Source organism: Mytilus californianus, unplaced genomic scaffold (genome assembly GCF_021869535.1).
Source record: "Mytilus californianus isolate M0D057914Y unplaced genomic scaffold, xbMytCali1.0.p SCAF_2, whole genome shotgun sequence".
Taxonomy (NCBI): Eukaryota; Metazoa; Mollusca; class Bivalvia; order Mytilida; family Mytilidae; genus Mytilus; species Mytilus californianus.
Window position 1 is genome coordinate 132,397,097 of NW_026262668.1, and position 25,938 is coordinate 132,423,034.

At 31.6% G+C, this 25,938-nt stretch overlaps 1 protein-coding gene across 9 annotated transcripts in view; it reads right to left on the reverse strand.

Annotated features, from left to right (window-relative positions):
• LOC127731068 (dnaJ homolog subfamily B member 6-like) overlaps positions 1-25,938 on the reverse strand; it is a 42,914-nt gene that overhangs the window by 15,685 nt on the left and 1,291 nt on the right. For 3 of the 9 annotated variants that reach the window (XM_052239918.1, XM_052239916.1, XM_052239909.1), the window contains exons 2-4: positions 4,358-4,475; positions 2,067-2,176; positions 774-947 (exon numbers count right to left, since the gene is read on the reverse strand). In XM_052239918.1, the coding sequence (XP_052095878.1) occupies positions 774-947; positions 2,067-2,176; positions 4,358-4,422 (349 nt within the window). In that variant the 5' untranslated portion in view covers positions 4,423-4,475. The other 6 variants (XM_052239911.1, XM_052239912.1, XM_052239910.1 and 3 more) reach the window with 6 other exon arrangements.

Consider the following 25,938-nt stretch of genomic DNA (forward strand, 5'->3'; position numbering starts at 1 on the left):
TTACCTCAAAAAATAGGGTTAAAGAAAGGAACCTGGTGATCTGTAAATGTTTCTTGTTAATTTAGGAATCTGGTGTCTATAGATTTAGAGCTTTCAATACAGAAGGAATGCTCATTAATACTGTGGAATCATTTATTTTCGTGGTTACCAATTTTGTGGCTTGAGAAAAGATTGTATTTCTTGATTTCGTGGTTTTGCAAAAGTCTGCATACAAGCCTATAGAAAATTTGTCATTCATTGGACATTTTATTTCGTGGTTCACCTGTACCAACGACATCCATCAAATAATAATGAATCCACTGTAGTTGAACACTGTACAGTGACCTGACTATATACATATACTACTGAGTGGCTGTCTCATTGATGTTAATTTGTAATATCTTTTTATTTTATTATGTTTACTTTGGACTCTTTTATTCTTGTATTAATCTGTTTCATTGTGTTTTCTGTTATTACAAAATCATCCACATGAATGTTTGTATCTGATACATTATAAAAAAAACTTTATTAGCAGTATTTTTTATGAAGATTTACAAGGAATATTTGTTTTCAGAATGGACTCACTCACTCATTCCTGATCATCTAAATGTGATGTTGAATTGTTTAACATTAAAACTGTCTCCCCTGAATTTTACCTTACGACTGCAGTACATTTTCCTTAAAAAATTACTAATTTTTCAAACTGTAATGCAACATGTTGTGTGTTCAAATATTTACATATTATGTATTAGTACTGTTTCCTATTAATTAACAATTTCCTGTCCTGTAAATACCTCCGAAAAAATCTTCAAAGGGATCTCTACCACCAAAAAATTCTTTAAATACGTCTCTTGGATTGTGGAAATGGAAACCATGGAAATGATCAAAATTGTCTTGGAAATCGTAATCAGAACCACCATTAATTAATCCTTCCTTTCCATATCTGTCATAAAGTTCCCGCTTCTTTTCTGAAATATACAATCATCAAATTATCCTGTACAATATTTCAGGAACATATCAGACTACAGACATTATCGGCTTTTATGATAGCCTTTTTCATTTGTCACCATTTCTTTTCTTTTCAACTCTTTGAAAGTGAATATTTCTGAATTTACTTTTGTATTCCTTTGTTACAGGGAAAAATCTGTTTCTGTAATGGTTTAATGAAAAACTGCAACTACAATATGTAACAGATCAAACAGGAAATCACTACTTTTTACAAACAGGTCAGAAATGGTTTAAAAATATATATTCATCAATGGAATATTCAATCTAATTAAAATTAAATCTCCGCACTTGCTCCTCGTTGTTTATATGTCGCGCGCGACATATAAACAACGAGGAGCAAGTGCGGAGATTTAATTTTAATTAGATTGTGGAATATTGTATATCTAAAGAAGAAGTTCTGGAATGTGAATGGGCCATAGTATTTTCTTATAAGCAACTTGATAAAATGTACATGATTAAAATAAAACTACCAAATACTAAAATTCTCAACGTTTGAAGTATCATATACATCTGTAAAGTTCATTCAAAATATTGCCGTTTTCTGTACAAAGGGACATCACTCCAATTGCTTTCTGATACAGCGCTTCCAGAAGTTTGTGTACAGATTTAGATCCTCCTACAGTGTACTATAATTATCTGATGAATTACATCATATAAACATTCCATAGACTGCCAGGTGTTACTTATCATTCACAACTAAAGCAAGGAGAAAAGCTTTTTAATGTCTTACAAACCACTTTTTATGAAACAGTGCATTCATTTAATTTCAATTATAAAAAATTATCACATAGTTTATTGTCAAAACTTTTAGCTCTTACCAGAACTTGAAGATTACAATATTGCGTTTGCCTAAGTAATAAATAATGAAACCCCAGAGAGGTAAAGATACATGTAGGAGAACAATAAACAAATCATTTATATTTCATTTATATCATCATTTCACACTATGACTATTAGTGTTTGAACTCTTTACTGCAAGAATATCAATCTGTTTTAATACTGGGACACTTATTTCAGACATCAGCTGGTAAACAATAAACACGTAACTTAACATGACAGTTTTTGTTATAAGTACTTACTGTCTGATAGTACTTCATAAGCCTCAGATATTTCTTTAAATTTTTTTTCTGCCTCCTCTTTTTTGTCGGGATTTTTGTCAGGGTGCCATTTAAGTGCTAGTTTTCTGTATCTATAAAAAACAAAAATTTAGGTAATTAATTTATGATATATCCAACATGCTACTTTTGCTGTCTAAGTCAATATGTGCAATGAATTAATTTCAGATATAGTCCTTGTAAAATTTTCTATTTCACAGGCAAGACAGTAACTTTGCATGTTGGCTTGTCTTGAATTTTTCTGAACTTGAGACAACTTGAAGATGTCTAAAATATATATTTTAACATTGAAAACTATTCATTCACATACTATACTATCAAAAGAAAAACATGGAAATAACTACTTATACATCGATTGTTACTTGACAATTTAATTCACAAATGTTGTATGCATGGTCATCAGCAAGAGACGCAACTGTTCAAATAAAGTTTACAACCCAGTGACATACACAAATGCTTTAATAAGTTATCTATGTATTGTGTATGAAATATTTTAACATTACTACAACCCTTGCTAAGAGATGCCTTCTGGCCATGAAGCATTATCAATACAATGTGGCAGTTTTTCAGGATTTGTTTTATTAAAACTGCCATTTCCACAACTCTTGCTTAACAGATATTGTTAAACTAAGGTGGTGTATGAATAGACATTCATGTCACTGTCTGTTTGGGGACACCTCCAAGAAGCATAGTTATTTGGAACTTGAACTAAAGTCAACCATGTGAGATGCTTGGTGCCCCATAACAACTGCTTTAAGCCACTGATTCATTTCTATATTGCCTGTACCCTAGTCATCATAAAGTTACCAGAAAGGGAAATATGTATATATTATAATCCATAGTTAAAGTATGCATATATTCATAGTTATTACAAAAAGAACTGTGTACACTTGCCCTAAGAACTTGAAGTTGCCACCATTGCAACCTCAGAAAAGTTCATTGCTTCCATCAGCAACTTAAACCACCCAATAATGTAGATTCCTGTAAAAACCATACACGACAATGTGGTAAAAACACACACAGGAAGTCAGCCAAAAGTTATGTAACACTATTTGTCTGCTCATTACTTGTCATCATAATTACAAGCTTTGAGGTGACATTGATTTATACATCTTGGTCAGTACACTCTCATTGATTGGTTTCAGGCCATTATAATTTTCTGCATACATGCACATGAATGTAACTCCATGTCAAGTATCTTACTTTGATTGTTTTTGTTTATTGTTTCATTGTGAGGCTTTATTGACCTTACCCTCTTGAAATAAAGAGTATTATTATTATTATGCTAGTTGATTAAATATCAAATTATACAGTGTTTTCCATCCAGTATGTTTTTTTACAAACAAAAGATTTAAGAGTAGTCCTTTGAAATCCAACTAAGCCTAAATGGAAAAAAAACATTATGTTTACATCTTAGTTTATAAGCTTTTACAAAATCTCAAGCAAATTTATATAAGTTCATGCTGCTTTCATATATATTGAATCCAAAATTAAATACAACTACAGACAGACGTCCCAGTAATGTATCATGATAATGGTAAGATGGAAGGATGAATTGATGTTTGATGTCCAGTGGCAAATATGACAGGAATACTATGATGAGAATATGTTGATGGAATATGAATATGCATCAGTCTTTGTATGAGACAAACTAGTTGAGATGGAATTTACTGTAACGTTAACTTTCTAGTTAACAAGGTAAAAGTCGACAAGAAGAAATGTGACCCTACCCAAAGACATTATCATGTCTCTGAGCCATGTACTTAGTGGAGAAGCAACAAATACCAATTTTCAAGTATTTGGTTTGACTCTGCTGGGGATCAAACTGAGGAGATGAGCAGGCTAATACGAGACCATCCAAATGGTTAGATGTAAAACTGTAAGAAAAACTTCTGTCATATAAATTCAAAATATTTCCATGATATATGTATATGGATGCTCTTTTAAGTCAATATATATTTTTGAATTTCCCAACAAAAATTCTATCTTGATCTTGCAAAATCTACATTAGTCATACATCAGAGCTTCTCCACTGTTTCATGCATTTATTATCACAGTTTCATTAACTTTTGGCTACATGGCACTCTCTTGCATACTTATGTTGGCTTTGAATATCCAACAATAAATAAGTTATAATTAACAGACATGTATACAAAACAATGCACTAATTAACTCTATAGTCTAATTAGCTGTTATTTACAACAATAGTACACTATAATAATCGTGTATTGTAGGTGGTAACTAAGAATACTTACGCCTTTTTCACATCGGTTTCTGAAGAATTTTTTGAAATTCCTAACACTTTGTAATAATCCACCATTTTGATATATCTGTACACTATTTACAAAGGGGGGTTATAGGGTAGGTCAAAGCCTGCAAATAGAAATAATAACTTTCTTTATAATGGCTATATCAACAAATTCTCATAAATATATTGTTCTTTCCATCAAAAGGACCCACAAAGAGCATATAACAATATAAGACTTTATTTTACACAACAACAACAAAAAAACAATAATCACGTTTAGTACAAAGAAAAAAAGTTTGAATATATAAAAATGCTGCTTCAAATGAGGCAAAATTTGTTTGGTTATTTACTAATGAAAATTTGTCTGTCCTAAAATATTTAGGGAATTATGTTATTAAATGTCTAGATGTTAGACAACGTAAATTGATATACGTAATGACGATGATTATTGTAATGATTTTATGGTTCTGGTCCTGCCTGGAATTAAATGTACATTATTTATATAGAATGAAGAAATATATGAAGCTCTATATCTATATGAACTTTTTAATATTTCATTTCAATGTAAAAAAAAAACAAAAATTCTGTTGCAAATCACAATGTATTGTTTTGTGTGTATATGTGTAAGGCTGCCCATCTAATAAATATTCTTATTCTTATTTATAAATATTCTTATTCTTATGTAGTACCCTTTATCAATTTCCCTTTTTAAAACAATTGTTTTTCAGAGTGCTTGCTTATATTTAAATTGTAAATTCCCCAAAATTAGAATTCTAAATTCTGAATACTTGAAAATACATTTTTGGTTAGTAACATGTGATCAATGAAATCCACAAAAATATTATCCAACAAATCTAAACAGTATCCCCAGTTAAGTGAATGTAACTTTTTTTCTGTTAATTTGACTAAACAAGTATTAATTATACATTTGTATAGTCCTAAGTCTATCTCACATGGAATTTGTTAATAAAAAGCATCAGTGATTCATTTTTATATTTCAATGTCTATTTCACTTGACACTCTTTTACAACACATTTTCAAATAAATGTCCAAATTCAACCCGTATGTCTAGGAATAAAGTTACCCTGGTAATCTGACATATGAAAGTTTAGAATTGTGTTCAGTTTTCCAAAGATATATTGATGACTGGATATAATTGAAAATCATGCTTTCCTGCACGGTTTGTGATATTGCCAATTAATGCATAAAATGTTATGAAAAATAAACATGATGAAATAATTAATATTCAATATTTTTTCGACTGGTTGATTTCAATAAATGATCTGTTATTTTGTATATTAAAGAACTAGATATCATTGAGATGGGATCCATCTCTGTGGGCCCCGCTGTGAATAATGTGTGGTAAACAATTTGTATCTTTATCATTGGACAAGGGGTTGTCAAATGAAACCAAAGTTTTTGACCTTGAACTTTGACCTAGGAAGTTGTACATACATTATGACACACCCTCTGGTGTTGGTAAATATACATATCAAGTATAAACTTTGAAATCATAACGGTTCTCAAGATATAGATCGGACACGATCTTTACCTTAGGACATGGGGTTGTCAACTAAAACCAAAGTTTTTGACTTTGACCTTTGACCTAGGAAGTTGTACATACATTATGACACACCCTCTGGTGTTGGTTAATATACATATCAAGTATAAACTTTGAAATCATAACGGTTCTTAAGATATAGAGCGGACACGATCTTTACCATAGGACATGGGGTTGTCAAATGAAACCAAAGTTTTTGACCTTGACCTTTGACCTAGGAAGTTGTACATACATTATGACACACCCTCTGGTGTTGGTTAATATACATATCAAGTATAAACTTTGAAATCATAACGGTTCTCAAGATATAGAGCGGACACGATCTTTACCATAGGACATGGGGTTGTCAACTAAAACCAAAGTTTTTGACCTTGACCTTTGACCTAGGAAGTTGTACATACATTATGACACACCCTCTGGTGTTGGTTAATATACATATCAAGTATAAACTTTGAAATCATAACGGTTCTCAAGATATAGATCGGACACGATCTTTACCATAGGACATGGGGTTTTCAACTAAAACCAAAGTTTTTGACCTTGACCTTTGACCTAGGAAGTTGAACATACATTATGACACACCCTCTGGTGTTGGTTAATATACATGTCAAGTATAAACTTTGAAATCATAACGGTTCTCTAGATATAGAGCGGACACGATTTGTTACGGACGGATGGACGGAAGGACAGACGGACGGACAGACTGATCACTATAGGGCGGCCGCCATTCGGCAAGGCCCTAATTAACATTTGTAATATTTCATAACGATATAGGCAAATTGTTCCATAAGAATACCATATGTCAAGCTCTAAGAGTCTTCACCAAAAGACACGTGTATATACCATATGTCAAGCTCTAAGTGTCTTCAACAAGAGACAGGTGTATATACCATGTCAAGCTCTAAGTGTCTTCAACAAGAGACAGGTGTATATTCCATATTTCAAGCTCTAAGGGTCTTCAACAAGAGAGGTGTATATACCATATGTCAAGCTCTAAGTGTCTTCAACAAGAGACAGGTGTATATTCCATATGTCAAGCTCTATGTGTTCCAAGTCTAAACAAAGTTGTGGATAAATTACACAGACAATAGATATAGGAAGATGTGGTATGAGTGCCAATGAGACAACTCTCCATCCAAGTTACAATTTATAAAACTAAACCATTATAGGTCAAGGTACGGCCTTCAACACGGAGCATTGGCTCACACCGAACATATTTTTAACTCACAGACAAAAGGAACAGAAAAGCTCACCATGCATAGTGTAATTTCCAAATTCCTCTCCCACTACTTTCTAAAGTTCATTTGTATACCTTTTTTACATGGTAAACAGTTGTGTTAATATAAATTCTTAAAAGTTGTCTGCTGGTACATGTATATATTATATACTTCAATAACTACAATATTTTTGATATCCTTTGAAAGGTAGATAGATATTTAGGCGTATATTGACCTCTTACAGATGTAAACATGTGAATGACACTGATTTAATTTAGGGCACATCAAATTAACACCTGTTATGGTTATATCAAATATATCAACTAACCTGTCAATCTGTAAAAATATGGGTAACTCTTCTTTCAAAATAAAAAATAAAACAAATTCCAACTTTAAACTACTATTTGAGCTTCCAAAACCATCATTTACCTTTCGCTGTATGACACAGAAATAATCAATGAATTGCAACATATTTAAACATGTTAAATAATAAAATATTATTCATAATAGTACAAAAACATCATGAATCAAAATACAATAAAATCCCACAATAAATAACTTACAAACTTGTAGGAAATGAAAGTTCTAAACAGAGGGATCACCGGATAATATCCTTCCTGGTCAAGTCTATGCACATTTATAATTAACACAAACTGAAACCAAATTCACAGAATTTTTATAGGTCTTTACATGGAAATTTTTTGTTATTTATAGAACCTACACAATAAACGTTGAACATTTACATACAAATTAACAAACAGGGTCCATTATATCTGAATATATGAGGCATACAAACAACCTTTAAATCATAATAATAAAATATCATTATGGACTATCTCTTACAGACTTCAGTAACAGATCTTACCCTGTTATATATATATTGTAAGGTAAAGAAATACACGACTGTCATGAGGAAAACTGCATGGGGGGTCTGGAATGCAGCCATAAAATTTTAAAATAAGGTCTGATTACTCTAGTGTAATCTATCTATTTTTACCATATTTCCAGTACTAGTATTAAATGTCAAATGTAAAATGTTAAGAAAGAGATGTGATGGGGTAGAAACTAGTGAAGGTTAAGGGCAGATTCAGCAACTTATAATCTAAACAAGTGTCGAATTCAGAAACTTAGAACCTAATGAAGTTAAAAGGTCAGATTCAGAAACTTAAAAGCTAATCAAGGTCAAAGAGCAGATTTGGAAACAGAAGCTAATCTAGGTCAAGGGGACGACTGAGCAACTTAGCTTACAAAGGTCAAAGAGGTTCAGCAACTTAGAAGCTTACCAAGGTCAAGGGGCAGATTCAGCAATTAGAAGCTAATCAAGGCCAAGAGGCAAATATGGCGACTTAAAAATGGAACCTGGAGAAAAGGGCTTCCAACAAGTTGTTAAATGATTTATACAAACATTTCATAGGAAAAGGTAGTTCTTAACTTTTATCCAAAAAATTCACCTCCCCTGACTCTGCTGGTAGGGGGTTTAGGAGCAGCTGTTATATTTGGAATATAAAACAATTTCTGAATACTTAAATGCAAATTGTTATATATGTTTGACTGGAAGAATTGTTTTATATGAAAATAACTCCAATTTTAATAAAATGCTCCGCTGGGGCGCAGCTTGATACGACCGCAGAGGTCGAACCCTGAACAGTTGGGGCAAGTATGGACACAACATTCAAGCTTGATACAGCACTGAATTTGGATTGTAATTAAATATTTGACACAGCATAGGATTCTCACACAGAATGAAAATGGTCTAAGAACTTAAAATTTTTTAATTTACCTATTCAAACCATATCATTATTATTTGCTTTTATATATAAATCAGAAATAACCAATTTAAAATGGAAATTTTAAACCAAAAAAAAGGAACCCCCCCCCTCCCCTAATTTTTTGAACCCCCTTATGTTTCATCACCCCAAAACTCAATCCCAGCTTTCCCTTTGTGGTATGGTACCTTGCAGTACAATTTCAGAGAGATCCATACACTTGAACACAAGTTATTGTCTGGAAACTAGAATAAAATGCTTCGCTGGGGCGCAGCTTGATACGACCGCAGAGGTCGAACCCTGAACAGTTGGGGCAAGTATGGACACAACATTCAAGCTTGATACAGCTCTGAATTTGGATTGTGATTAATTGTGGTTAAATATTTGACACAGCATAGGTTTCTGACACAGAAAGAATGTGGTCTAAGAACTTTTTTTTTAATTTACCTATTATGGTCCAATGTCCAAAATCAAAATACATGGTTAGATTCAGCATATCAAAGAACCCCATATATTCAATTTTTGTTAAAATCAAACAAAGTTTAATTTTGGACCCCAACTTGGACAAACTTGAAAACTGGGCCCAAAATCAAAAATCTAAACACATGTTTAGATTCAGCATATCAAATAACCCTAAGAACTCAATTTTTGCTAAAATCAAACTAAGTTTAATTTTGGACCCTTTGGACCTTAATGTAGACCAATTTAAAAAACGGGACTTAAAATTAAAAATCTAAATACACGGTTAGATTTGGAATATCAAAGAACCCAATAATTCAATTTTTGATGAAATCAAACAAAGTTTAATTTTGGACCCTTTTGACCTCAATATGAACCAACTTGATAGCGGGGCCCACAAATAAAAAATCTAAATTCATGGTTAGATTCAGCATATCAAAGAACCCCATATATTCAATTTTTGTTGAAATCAAAAAAAGTTTAATTTTAGACCCCAACTTGGACCAACTTGAAAACTGGGCCCATAATAAAAAATCTAGACACATGTTTAGATTCAGCATATCAAAGAACCCCAAGAATTCAATTTTTGTTAAAATCAAACTAAGTTTAATTTTGGACCCTTTGGACCTCAATGAAGACCAATTTAAAAAACGGGACCCAAATTAAAAATCTAAAAACACGGTTAGATATGGCATATCAAAGAACCCCAATAATTCAATTTTTGATAAAATCAAACAAAGTTTAATTTTGGACCCTTTTGACCTCAATATGAACCAATTTGATAACGGGGCCTACAAATAAAAAATCTAAATACATGGTTAGATTCAGCATATCAAAGAACCTCATATATTCAATTTTTGTTGAAATCAAACAAAGTTTAATTTTGGACCCCAATTTGGACCAACTTGAAAACTGGGCCCATAATCAAAAATCTAAATACATGTTTAGATTCAGGATATCAAAGAACCCCATATATTCAATTTTTGTTGAAATCAAACAAAGTTAAAATACTGGACCCTATCTTGGACCAACTTGAAAACTGGGCCCATAATCAAAAATCTAAACACATGTTTAGATTCAGCATATCAAAGAACCCCAATAATTCAATTTTTGTTACAATCAAACTAAGTTTAATTTTGGACCCTTTGGACCTTAATGTAGACCAATTTCAAAAACAGGACCCAAAATTAAAAATTTAAATACACGGTTAGATTTGGAATATCAAAGAACCCCAATAATTCAATTTTAGATGAAATCAAACAAAGCTTAATTTTGGACCCTTTTGACCTCAATATGAACCAACTTGATAACGGGGTCCACAAATAAAAAATCTAAATACATGGTTAGATTCAGCATATCAAGGAACCCCATATATACAATTTTTGTTGAAATCAAACAAAGTTCAATTTTGGACCCCAATTTGGACCAACTTGAAAACTGGGCCAAAAATCAAAAATCTAAATACATGTTTAGATTCAGCATATCAAAGAACCTCATATATTCAATTTTTGCTAAAATCAAACAAAGTTTAATTTTGGACCCTTTGGACCTTAATGTAGACCAATTTGAAAACTGGACCGAAAATTAAAAATCTAAATACACTGTTGGATTCGGCATAACAAATAAATAAATGTGATCAAAGATTTTACAAATTTAATGCGCCATACTGTGCAATTAAAGATTTCTTCTTGAAATTTTTCAATATTTGAAATTTGAAAAAAAAATAATATTTGAAGAATAATTTTTTTAATTTCTGAAATCTGATATGAGAAAAAATTGACCCCCCACAATTTCTTTTTATCCCCCCCCCCTTTTTTCCCCCAAAAAATTCTTTCCCTCAAGATATGGTCATAATCTCAATTCAAATTTCCAATGGAGTTGGCAACCATAATTACCCATTTAAATTTACCATAGTGCTAACTTAATCTATTTTATAATAGAATTAAAAATATAGTGTCAAATCTTTCATATGGATTTTTTTGTAAAAAAAAAAAGATGCAACATTTGCAGATATTTTTACTGGTCTTCCTTTATAAATATGCATTTCTTTAAACATAATTTAAAAGCAGTGTAAGGGAAGTAACCAAAACGTTGTATTTTGATTACCTCCCTTACACTGTTTTAAATTATCTTTATTGTTCATTAACCATTACTTTATACATAATTTAAAAGCAGTGTAAGGGAGATAATTTCAATGATGTATTTGATTTATCTCCCTTACACTGCTTTAAATTATGTTTTGTACTAAAGTATTTGTCCATTAACCAGGACAACCTTGTTTTTCCCCCTTTTTTGCCCCTAATTCCTAAACGGTTTGAGCCATAACCCCCCAAAGCAAATCCTAACCATCCCTTTGTGGTATGGAAACTTGTAGTATAATTTCAGAGCGATCCATACACCGTTCCACAGTTATTGTCTGGAAACTAGAAAATGCTTATTTTTGGCCCCTTTTTGGCCCCTAATTCCTTAACTGTTGGTACCATAACCCCCAAAATCAATCCCAACCTTCCTTTTGTGGTATTTAACCTTATGGTCAAATTTCAAAAAGATCCATTTACTTAAACTAAAGTTAGAGTGCGAAAACCAATGTGTATTCGGACGACGACGCCGGACGACGACGACGACGCCAACGTCATACCAATATACGACCACAAAATTTTTTTGCGGTCGTATAAAAATGCTTGTTTTTTGGCCCCTTTTTGGCCCCAAATTCCTAAACGTTTAGGGCAATTACCCCCAAACTCAAACACAGCTTTCCCTTTGTGATATGGAACCTTGCAGTACATTTTCATAAAGATCCATACACTTACACACAAGTTATTGTCCTGAAACTAGAAAAATGCTTGTTTTTTTTGCCCTTTTATGGCCCCTAGTTACTAAAATTTTGAGGGAATTACCCCCAAAATCAATCCCAGCCTTCCCTTTGTGGTATGGTACCTTGCAGTACAATTTCAGAGAGATCCATACATTTGAACACAAGTTATTGTCTGGAAACTAGAAAATGCTTATTTTTGGCCCCTTTTTCTTAAACGTTTAGGGCAATTACCCCCAAACTCAATTCCAGCTTTCCATTTGTGATATGGAACCTTGTAGTACAATTTCAAAAAGATCCATACACTTACACACAAGCTATTGTCATGAAACTAGAAAAATGCTTGTTTTTTGCCCCTTTTTGACCCCTAATTCCTAAAATTTGGAGGCAATTACCCCCAAAATCAATCCCAGCATTCCCTTTGTGATATGGAACCTTGTGATACAATGTCAGAGAGATCCATACACTTACACACAAGTTATTGTCATGAAACTAGAAAAATGCTTGTTTTTTGCCCCTTTTTGGCCCCTAATTCCTAAAATTTGGAGGCAATTACCCCCAAAATCAATCCCAGCATTCCCTTTGTGATATGGAACCTTGTGGTACAATGTCAGAGAGATCCATACACTAACACACAAGTTATGTCTGGAAGTTACAAAAATGCTTATTTTTGGCCCCTTTTTGGTCCCTAATTCCTTAACTGTGGATACCATAACCCCCAAAATCAATCCCCATCTTTCTTTTGTGGTATTGAACCTTATGGTAAAATTTCATTGAGATCCATTCACTTAAACTAAAGTTAGAATGCGAAAACTAATGTGCCTTCGTATGACGACGACGACGCCGACGTCATACCAATTATACGACCACAAAAATTTTTTTGCGGTCGTATAAAAATTACTTTATATTTAGAAGAAAATAAAAATTTTGCAATTTTTCCATTCATAAAGGGGTATAACTCTAGAACGGTTGAAGTGACGCCACCAAAATTCAAACTTGATCTGTGTTTTGTGGTAATAAGCATTGTGTATAAGTTTCATGACATTTGGTTGAGGCAAACTTAAGTTAGAGAACGGAAACTAAAAATTTTTCAATTTTTCCATTCATAAAGGGGCATAACTCTAGAACAGTTAAAGTGACGCCACCAAAATTCAAACTTGATCTGTGTTTTGTGGTAATAAGCATTGTGTATAAGTTTCATAACATTTGGTTGAGGCAAACTCAAGTTAGACAATGGAAACCAATTTTGGGACGTACGTACGTACAGACGGACAAGGGTAAAGCTACGGCGGGGGAATAAAAAGAACTTATCCTTTCTAAGGCAATTTTAATCAAGCTTCAACATCTATACTGCTTATATCAAATCAAATAATAATGCCAAGTTCTTCCTGAAGGGGCAACTACTGGTGATATTAATCTAGTCCATTTGACTTTATATAGAACTTAACATTAAAGCACAAGAGCCTTCATAAAGCCTAACAACAAACAAATAACTACACATAACCTTTCTCAATTAGCACTCTACATCTCTTATTTTTATATTATATTAACACACCCATCATTCCATAATAACAACAGATTAGTGCCAAACATCTGACAAACATGAGGACAAGGATTGAAGTACAACACTCTAAGGACAAACATGTCTTCACTATGGGTTTATATACAGGAAATGTTCTATTAATACTTCTTTAATGTAAGAACTGAAGAAGTAATAATACATATAGCAGATATTGGACAATTTAACATAATATTGCAAACATTCTAAATACTTTATAAAAATAAGGTGTGACTGCTTCTGAAACATTTCACCATAAAAGTTAGGAGAAACTCCAAATGTTATGCTGTTAGTGTTAACCTTTTTGATTTGATCTTTTTATAGATTTTATCTAGCTGAACACTTTTTGCTGTTAACACTTTCTCTCTTAAATCAACTTATTCTATTATAATTTGGAAGATCATAGCCAAACAAAGGTGTAAATGACATTATTAAATTAAGGGTAATAACTCCTATAAAGAGTAGATTGACAATTTTGGTGATGCTTGACTTATTTGTATATCTCATCTTGCTGATCCTTTTTGTTATAATTTTCAAGAAAATAACCAAAATGCAAAATTTACAAAACTTGTAATTCAAGGGCAATAACTCCTTTAAGGAGTCAATTTACTAACTTGTAGATCTGATATTGCAGACTTCTTTTGATGTTTACAGTTTTTCTGTATGAATTATAGCTTTCAAGAAAAAAGCAAATCAAAGTACTGAAGTACTGAACATCAGATGACCGCAAGTTCTTGTGTATGGTCACAAGCACTTGTCTCAGAAAAAAAATCACATCTCTATACCTGAAAGTGAGGTTAATATACAGAGATATATTTTTTTCTGAGACAAGTTTAATGTGCGTGGATGATGAATAAATGACAGGAAATTCAACCTCACCGTAATGACTATTATATTGTAGTGATACAAATCAGTATACTCTGCTGGGTTTGTTGTTATATATCATGTATATTAATATTTGTATATAACAGTTACATGTATATACAATTTTCATTCATTTGTATATCATTCTTTTCTACTATTCTAATAATAGTGCAGTGCAAGTGCATGGTGGACACTCTTCTGTAATAATTCGATTTTTCTAATATTCTAATAGATTGGATTTGAGTAGGCATTCATATTTTCCCGCAAAACGCTCTTGAGATATTCTTCCGCATGTGTTAACACAATTTTCTGTACGTGTGCATAGTTATTAATGATTTTTTACTATATATATATTTCTAACGTTAAAACATTTTCATATTATTAATTTATGTTCGAAAAAAAAAAAATTTGTGAGTATTTATTGAAGAAATGAATATATAACAAGCGATAAGGAATGTTATTTTGCACTCAATAATGTCTGCGTATTTATAAATCGGTTACCAGTCAAAATCGAAAGTTACGTAAGTAGAAATCTCTGTGGCAACAATACATCAGAATGCCCTCATGGTCAATGCAATGTAAAAATGCAAAAATTGGTAAAAACTTGAAACTCCTTTTGTAACTTAAGAAGATTGACAATTTGGGTCATGTTGACTTATTTGTATATCAGGGAAGGGTCTGTCTCGATGGCTATATACATTCTACACCATTGTCTCCCGATCCCTAATACAAAATGAAGTAATGTACCGGTAGTAACATGAATCCATCCCTTAATCGGTAGTGTCATAATATTGGAGGGAACCAGTCAGACATTTGCTCTTATGATTCACTGATGGAACCAATCATCTTTAAAAACTAACAAGATGTGTAGATGTATGATTAATCTTATTAACTTTTCTTTTAATGTCTAAAATCAATCAAAATTCTCTAAACATTAATCAGGAGTATTACCTCAGAGGTGCCTGTTACAGGAGAAATCAATCAGGAGCCTCATATATAGGGGCCTGTTACAGGAGAAAATCAATCAGGACATTACCTCAGAGAGGCCTGTTACAGGAGATAAACAATCAGGAGCCTCAGAGGCCTGTTACAGGAGAAAAGCATCTACAAATGAGTTTCAACATGCTTCATTGTAGAACTTAATATAAATTTAAAACATAATTTGCCTTTCTAAGTTACTTTGTTTCCAACATTCAACAACTTCATAAATCATAATCCATTCAGCTTAGGTTTAAAGCTTATTGAGTGAATCAGGAGGCCTCGGTTATGAATAATCTTCAACTACTAATCTTTAGACAGATGTTTAGAAAATTGAAATGTTTTAACTTTATGAGCAATTATGTCCACAGCTGGTTCTAACTAAAATCTTTTGTTGAAGAGATAATCAAAGAAAAATCAAACATTAATGTTAATACTTGGCTACAGTCAAGTCAGTTCCAGGAGAGAAATGCATTCCTCACAAATATTTCATACATTTTGATCATTTCATGGTACCCCCTCAAGTGATGTTGTCAGTTTCATTAACATGATAAAACATCTCCAATCAATTAACACTGCAGTATCCTCCTCAATGTAATCACAGAACATCAGAATTGATTTTTTATTAAATTATTTTCATGTCAACATGCTTGCTTAAGTTTATGTGATTATCTGAAATGCTGAGAAGCTCAAAATTTTAACAATTATTATATAATCAATTTTAATCCATCTATTTTGAAAATTCACATTTTATGTCTATTTGGCAAATAATATACTATACAAATCCTTGGCAAATTGAAGTTAATTTTTGCAGGAACATATATATTGATATACTGTTCCCAGATTTTTGTAAATTCAATGTTTACTACTAATATAAATATATCAATGTACATCTAGATAGTAAAATTTCTTAAAGGGCATACTTTACTGTATTATTAACAATTCAATAAACACTATTTATTTTTTGTGAAGGTTTAGGATCAATGGAAGTAAAATGAAAAAGCATTTGCTGAAAAGTGCTCTTTTTTTACCAGTCTGGTCTGTCATTTCATGGGAAGGATGACATGAAAGTAGATGTATCATACAAATACAAATTTATCTGATATATACAGGCAATAATAATTAAGGTTAATTACCCATATATATCGATTCTCTTTGATGTTTTTATCTACCTGGTAAAGCAATTAGATCAAATAAATTCTTACCTGTAACTGTGTCACTTTGATGTCACCTTGCTTGATAGAATACACATTCTCACTGATGAAGATTACATCAGACAGTTGGGGGAGTATGTTCAATGTTGTTGACAAGCAAGGACAATTCAAAATTTAATATGTCTATTAGGCCAATAAAATGTCTTTATTTTGATCATAACATTGAATAGTGAATTTTGTCAGATGTAGGTGTTTAATAGCATATGCTACAATGATGCACCACTAAAAGCATTTCTAAAATACATTGTATAGACACCTGTCTGTTGTTTGTCCATTGTTGAAGTCTGTATATTGACCTCTCAATGTTTTTGGTTACTTGTGTCATTGGGTTGCTGTCTCATTGACATATTCCCCAATTCTTCTTTTATTTATTTCAGGGACATTTTCTTAATGGCTTTAGATGCTTTAATGTAAGCTTTAACATTCAATGCCCAGCTGTAGATTTGATTTTTTGTGTTTAAACGCCACTTTTAAGCACCGCTTTTGAGCTATTTCGTGCGGCCAGTTTTTATTGGTGTAGGCAGCCGGAGTGCCAGGAGAAAACCACCGACCTTCGACAGGAAAACTGACAATCCTAGTTAATTAAGATTGGAGTCAAGTGCACCCGCACGAGCGGGGTTCGAACTCACAACCTCAGTGTTGACTGGCTAGTGATTACAGTAGTAGAACTAATTAGACCACTTGGCCACCGAGGCCCCTCCCAGCTGTAGATACATGCATATATTCAGGACAATGTTTTGTGAATATACTACATTTTGTACTGCCAAGGTTATTCATAACCCCTAAAAATGTTTGCCCTTATCATAATATAATGTATCAACAGCTACTGAAGTCTTTTTATAGGTGAAGAAACTAAATGTCAAAGATCATCTAAGATAAAACAAAGATAAAACAAATACTGGTGGTGGATTCAAGTGGGGCATATATCTGATAAAAAAAAAAAAAAATTTTGCATAAAATTGTCCTAAAAATTATTAGCCTCACTACACTATTGTGTCTTAATAAATTTTGTATGGCCTCATATAAAGTCGTACTTAAAATTAAATCTCTTGTCGACTAAAACTTGGCACAGTGTTTACCTATATTTAATCATGACACTAAGAAAACGTGTCCGAATAAAGTAAATCTTGCCAGGAAATAAACACCTTCAAATGTGTTACGTCACTGTAATTAATAGTCACATCTTCATATACATCTTATTTTCACACCTTTAACATACATTAATACTGCGTATTTAAAGAAGCCTATTTATTTTTCTAATAGATCAGCTTTACTACAGAATACTATATCTACTTAATTTACACCATTGTCTGTGGTTTAAATAACAGACTGCTTTAGGTTTAAAAAAAAAAAAAAAAAAAAAAATTCTTTTTATTAAGAAAATAATGATATAACACTAACTTCTTTAAAAAAACCTACAAATAAACTGTAAACCACAAATTATATTCAACATACATGTTCATATATGCCCTAAAACCATTTAAAACTAAAAATAAACTGGAAAATTTGTAGTATTGGTGAATTTAGATATATACTACCGGTATATATATATATAGCACCAAAGAAACATGGAACTTTTATAAATATTCTAGAAATAGCATTCTAGTTGAGCCTTTTGACCAATTGACCATCATAGACCTGAAACATTATATATATGATGGGATCAACTTGTCACCAAGGACTTTTGTCACCAGACCTTCTGAGTTATGGCTTCTGAGTAACATGTATTTGACAGTAATATCAAACTGACTACTTACATTTAGAAGTACTGTGCATCAATCTTATAAACACTAGATTCCACACAAGTATTGGACTTTACAATAATAGGATGAGATGAAGTATGTTACACAATGCTGACATTTACTATTAGGCAAAATGACAGCAAATCTTACATTAATATTTTATATATTATATATATAATCTTTACTTTAATGTTTTTCATTTATATAACTAGAAAATTGTAGGGAAACTCTGAACAAAAGTATTTTTTGTTCTGACCAGTCACCTTAGAAACTTAAGCATTAATGTCATGATGTACTATGGTTAGACTTTAACTGTTTATTTTGACTTGAATGTTTTTAGAGTTTCCATCCTGCTTAAGATAGGAGGAAAACATTTCCAGTCAAGACTCAAGACAATTAGTATATATACTTTCTAGTGAATAACTCATAATAAATCATGACATAAGTGAAATAAAAAAGATGCCATTTTATCGTTATTTTTTATTTTTCTAAACCACAACGTCCCAACTGGAAAAACTGTCTCAATAAGGCTTCATATTATGATTGATAAATATCTCTTGTCTTACAAATACTTTAAATTTTCCAGTGGCTAAAGTTTTTATTGAGTTGCTTGTGACAAGTTAAAATTCATGTTAAATTGTTCGGAAAATTTAATGATTAATCATTGATTGAATATGAAAAGCATAACTATCTCCTACACCTTGAACTTACTGTAAATCCTTTGAGTGTAAAGGATTGTCACCATTCAAAACAGGTTCACTTCTACAGTTATGTTAACACAGATACAGTGCAGAATATGTAAATGTTAATTGTATGTATCTACTAGTGTTATCAATGCAAAATTTACATCAACTGTACAATAAAATATACACCTCAGATATAAAAGTTCAAGCATGATTACTGAAGTAGAAGAAATAGCTTTACAAAAATATGAAATCAAATTAATAGGAAATACTGGCTCAAAAATAAAAGGACCAAGAGTAAAGCCAGACCTGGAGAAGGAATCAGAGTCATGCATGAGGGAGATATATTCCATTATCAAAAAAGATTTGGAAAGTCAACACTTTTTTACTAATTTCCTTCAGTTTTAACACTACGTACATGTATTAATACCTTAATAACCAAGGTATCTCATTACTTTTCTAAATCTTGAAAATATTCCTGAATCCAATTAAAAAAACCTTTATTTATCAAGCTCACATACCTCACATCTAAAACATGTAAAGGAAAGGATCTGCTGGGGTAATTTTTTCTGTTTACTTTTAGGTATGATTCTTTTCGTTTATGATTCCAGATCAGACAGCAAAATTGTCCAGCAAAAATCTGTATTTAGTAAATTTGAACTTGAATTCAGAGCTGACACTGGGTAACTTAAAAATCAATATGGATCTTTGATTTAGCAAAAAACTTCCTGTAAATTTTTGTGTGTCTGTTTATAGTAACTATAACCTTGACCACCGATGTAATGACCTCAAATCAATAGGAATCTTCCTGGCATTATAAGTGTCCAAGTAAGGTTGCAAACCCATATAAAGTATAACATTTAGCATCCAGATAACAAACAGACTGATGGGACAGACTGACAAACAGAAGAGTCAAAACATATCAACCCCACCTAATTTGTAAATCTTTTATTTCTAGAGGTCAGTCCCAAGCAAGGTGCCTATAGTCCAGTGGTTATCTAATTATTGTCTGTTGTAATTATTATTTTGTTGTTTATTAAAATGTTTAAGCTTAAATCGAGCATTAGTTGTCGTTGCATTACATTTGCGTACATTACCATTGCATTTTGCGTGTAAAAATCTTGCGTGCATTCATTTTACAGGTAACACAGGTAAAAATAATGATAATTCATAATAAATAAGACTATAGTTATTAATTTAAAACTTATTTGTAAATTTAGGGGAATTGGAAATCATTAATGTATAATGTACAATGAATTAATTTCCCTATCAACAGAACAATTAAGTCAGGGATATTTCATGGCTATTGTAAAAATTGCAAAGGCAGAATAAAAACTGATCAACATTCAATATCATTTCTAAATGGTAACCGTGAACATACACGAGTTGGATTTTAGAAAACTTAAGCACATTATGGGTGCTGTTGTTAGCTACAACAGATGACATAACTGCTAGGCCTATGAAATTAGTATTTACCTGTATTCACCTATGTTTACCATACCCTAGAGTGAATGTGGACAAATGTAATCAAAACTGCATGTGACCGAAAAATTTGAATCCCCTAATGCACCCTTAGTTGTCATGTTTTAATTGTATCACATTTTGTTATCCTGGGCCTTTTATAACTTACTTTATAGTGTAGGTCTTGCTATTTTTTGAAGCCATATATGGTTGCCTATGATTGTCATTTGGTCTTTAATGGATGGTTACTAAAGAACATGTAAGCTTTCTTGTCCTTTGTTTTATATTGTGGATTCATTTATTTTCGAGGTAACCAATGTTCATGGATATTTGATTTGGCAGTTTTTGCTAAAATCTGCATACATGTACAAGCCTATAGAAAATATATAATACACTAAACATTTGAATTCATGGTTCACTCATACCCACAAATTCAATGAAAATGTGTGTCCCACAAATAATATTGAATGTAATCATACCCAACCTTTTTAATTCTATGCAGGAAATTTTCTGCTATCTTGACCTGTATTACTTACAGACCTTGAAAGATTATTCATGCAAACCCATCTAACTTTAAGTCATAATATTGATGTCCTATACAGTTCTTCTTATTGTTTATTTTTGTCTATATCAATGTATATTATACTGCAAGTGGGTTGGTGCACATATTTAACCCATTTGAACACTAATTTACATGTACATTTGATTGTATATTATAGATGTCAACATATATCTGAGAACAAGAACATATAGACAAAATCAAAGCACAGAAAACAAAATGTATAATTTGTTTTTGGGGTTTTCTTCCAAAACCTTTATAGTGAGATGAACATGATAACATACACAGAAGGACATTGCTATCTCACCACACTGTTTCCTAAAGCTATAAATATTATGTACACACAAAACATAGGTTGTACGATTAGGAAAACCAAAGTACATCTAAAGGTGATTGAAAAAAACACAAAGGCAAATTTGTAGCCAATTATCATGAGTATTAAAAGGTATCCGCATTCCTAAATTAAACCAATAACTAAACAATGAAAAAATATATTTATATTTGAGTGATGATAAGCCAAGTTCTACTTAATACACAAACATTGAAGTGATCCCTCAGACTTTTAATTTTTTTATATAAAAAAATATTAATTAAAAAATACTTACATTTTGTTTTAAAAGATCACCTGTACTGAGGTTAAAGACAGAAAAACAAACTCCTAATTTAGCAAGCTCTGACTCACATCACAAAATTGCTACAGGCATAGAAGTAAAGGTGGGGGAGGTAACCATGGCAACAGATTAACCTGCATAGTTTCTATTTCACAAAATTGCATTCATCTAGTTATAAGATTGATAGGATCATAAATTTGTTTTATTGATAGTTATGTTGTTTTCCTGATGCTGTTTTTAGATTTCTGTTTCTGTTACATCACGTACCTTTCATACAGGTAGTAGGATAACAAAAACAGATATTTGTCATTATCTTCTAAAAATAATATTCCATTTTCAAAGATAGGCAAGTTGCCTGGAATTTTCAATTCATAACATAAATGTGTTTAAAAATAACACCTTTAATTTGAAATTCTTTTTGATTTCATCATGGAACAAGCATTCTGAGAGTATTGCATGGCAATACATAGTCCCCTATGGTTAAAAATTCATAGTACTGGAACAAAATGCTAACTTGATCTATAACTTGTCATGGTATACACAATATAACAAATATCAAATCAATATCTTCAAGCAAGAAGAAAAAAAATGTGGAAAACTGATTTGCCGGACTGATGGATGGACAGAGAGACGGAGTGCAAACCTTAAGTCCCCATCGACTTCGTCGGTAGGGACTAATTATGCTTATGAATACAAGATGTGGGTATACATAATTGGGACCAGAACCTTATTGTCTTCTTACAATAGGTATTCAGAGTTCGATTGGTTGGCGGATAACATTAAATTCAATATAATAATGTTGTCAAACCATCTAAGAACAAAGACCTATCGTTTTGTTTATTATAATATTTGTGTCAAAAGAAAATGTGTCAGGATTTTTTTTAAATGACTTTTTTCACTTTAAATTTTTTTTAATGATTTTAAAATATTTCAAATTGAAAAAAAACAACACATGTTTAGGCAGCCATGAGATTTTCAAAAAAAAAATTTTTAAGCCTGAAATAATAAAAACAATGCAATAGAATTCTCTTAATCTGTAATCCAATAATGATCTTGTCAGAATTTTCAATGTATTTTGATTTGACATATTTATGATGATTGATAATTTGGTATTTAAAACAGGCAGAAATGAGTATATAAGAGACCATATATTTTCACAGACATTCATAAAAAGCAAAAATAAACAGCTGCGCCATGAGCACATGATACGCCCGTTGTGTCTTCAAAGAATAAAGTTCAATAACTTCTCAATGTTATTTAAGGAATGACTGTAATATTTTTTCTGTCTATTCGAAATAACATCAAAAATGTGGTGCACACTCAATAACCCGTGTAGCGGGTTATTTTAAAGTGTGCATCACATTTATTATGTTATTTCGAATAGACAGAAAAAATATTACAGTCATTTCTTGTAATTCAATTCAACATATGTGCAATCTTCCTGTGAAGATGCTTAAGTAAATACTAAGATTCATCAAAACTACTTCAATTTTCAAAACAAAATTCAACAAAATGCAAGTAAATAATTTAAAATACCTTTATATCAATTTTTGTTGAAATTCTAGCTCAAACATTTGTGATTTTTCAAAACGTAAAATTAAATTTATACCACAATTTTTCTCTCCAGATTCTACAAACAAATAAGTATGAAGCACAACAACTATTCACATTGAGTTCCAGTCCTACTAATAGTTTTATATATTTTGTGTTCTCAAAATTTGTGATTTAACTGTAAACAAAAACTAAAAAAAATCAATATCTTCAAGCATGACGAAAAAAAAGTGTGGAAACTGATTATTTGAGTGAATTTTCGAGTCCAAGGACCATAACTCTGCACAATATTATCAGACCGGAACAAAATTCGAACTTGATCTGTAACTTGTCATGATAAAACTATATAAAAAATATCAAGTCAATATCTTGAAGCATGACAAAACAAGAATGTGTCCATAGTACACAGATGCCCCACTCCCACTATCGTTTTCTATGTTCAGTGAACAGTGAAATTGGGGTCAAAACTCTAATTTAGCATTAAAATTAGAAAGATAATATCATACAGAACATGTGTACTAAGTTTCAAGTTGATTGGACTTCAACTTCATCAAAAACTACCTTGACCAAAAACTTAAACCTGAAAAACTTTAACCTGAACCAGGAGAGACGGACGGACAAACGAACTGATGCACAGACCGAAAAACATAATGCCCATAAATTGGGCATAAAAAGTGCCGATAACTGATTATTTGAGGACCATAACTCTGCACAAAATCATCAGACCGGAACAAAATTTCGAACTTGATCTGTAACTTGTCATGATTAAACAATGCACCAAATATCAAAACAATATCTTCAAGTATGAAGAAAAAAGTGCGGAAAACTGATTTGCCGGACTGGCGGATGGACAGACAGACGGACGGAGTGCAAACCTTAAGTCCCCTTCGACTTCGTCGGTAGGGGACTAAAAATTTAAGGTTTATCAAAATCAAAAAAAGATTTTTCCTAGTGAAGATATAAACACTGTACATGTATATACACATGTACAAAAAAACATGTAAATACTATTAAATATGGCTGAATCAATTTTTACTCTAGACTCTGGCATAGGGCTTGTTGCTAAAGACCAAGACTGTAACAGTTGGTTGTGGTTTTTTTACTGATTTTGGTTGATTCACTCTAAAACATTATTTATTGATGAGGCCTTATTAGTAAAATTAACCATCCAGATTTATTTCATCAATTTAGTTTCAGTGAAAAAAATCTATTTTAAATATAGCTACTAATATGGACTTTGTCCTCTGTCACAGGTAATCTTTGCAGAAATACTGTACTTAAATCAAATCACTCATACATGTACATGTAGCTACATCTACATATTATGGGGACTAAGTCCCAAATTATGGTAAGAAAATCAATAAAATGAAAAAAAATTAAAATATACTAATGATCTCAAAATCGTTTACTTTTTTAGTTTCCCGCATTTCTCTTTGTTTCTTCTGGTCTCGTCTGTCACGAGACTTGTAAATTATTGGAAGGAGCATCATATTGTTTCCCGTAAATTTGTTGTTTTTGATAATTCTTTGATATGAAAAAAAAACGTTACCTGATGATAGCGTTGCTTTGTTTACATTGAAAATGCAAATATACATGTAGTGTATAAGACAAAGATCGATAACGGTCTTTGAAATTCGGATATTTTCTCAAAAATTGGCATTTTCTGTGGAAGAACAAGTGTTTCAAAGACAAATTTAGGAAGAACAAAACACTAGATTTATACATGATATCACAAATATTTCCGACTTTGTATGGTTTCAGAGGATTTGGGGCTCAATGAAATCAGTCTCTTCCTTTAGTAGTATAGATTCCTTCTAAATGTTATCAATCCCACATACTAAGTGTCAAAAATATACATTTGTACAAGCACGAAAAAGTCAATCGGTTCTTTCTTTGGGTTTAGGATTCATATGGCCCAAAATGTTAAAATCCTAGACGTCTTCCAAAATTGCACACATTTAAATGATGATCGCGGGCAAGATTGTAAATTCTATCATGAAAGAAAAGCTTTTTGGAAAACGGTATCTCAATTTAAGAAAAAAATCTAATGGATTAAACAAAACCCTGTTTTTTATGTTCTTCAATTTTCAACTTTGTATTTGATTCGACTTTCTTACTGTTTTGATTCATGTGCCACTGATGAGTTTTATGTAGCATTTCTAGCGTACTAAATTATAAGTTCCATACATTTTTTGTATATGAGATTTTGCTACTCATGCTTCTGTATCTTCTGTCAGTATGAAATAATCAACCTTTTTCTTCTCATGCATTTCTTGATTATGTCCACTGTTCATTTAATACATTAAACATGTTTAAAGAAATTTTGATGACTGAGATATAAATACTAGCTATTCATTGATGTCTTGTTAAGAAAAAAGCTATTCATCATGTTCATTGATGTCTAAATTACTTTGCCCCATTACAAATAACTGAGTACATTTTAATTTCTCAGTAAAATACTAAAAAAATTACATTAAAATTTGTTTTTTCCTTCAAAATTTTGCCCTTTTGATCAAATTTACCCAATCCAGGTAGTACAATAAAATTCTATG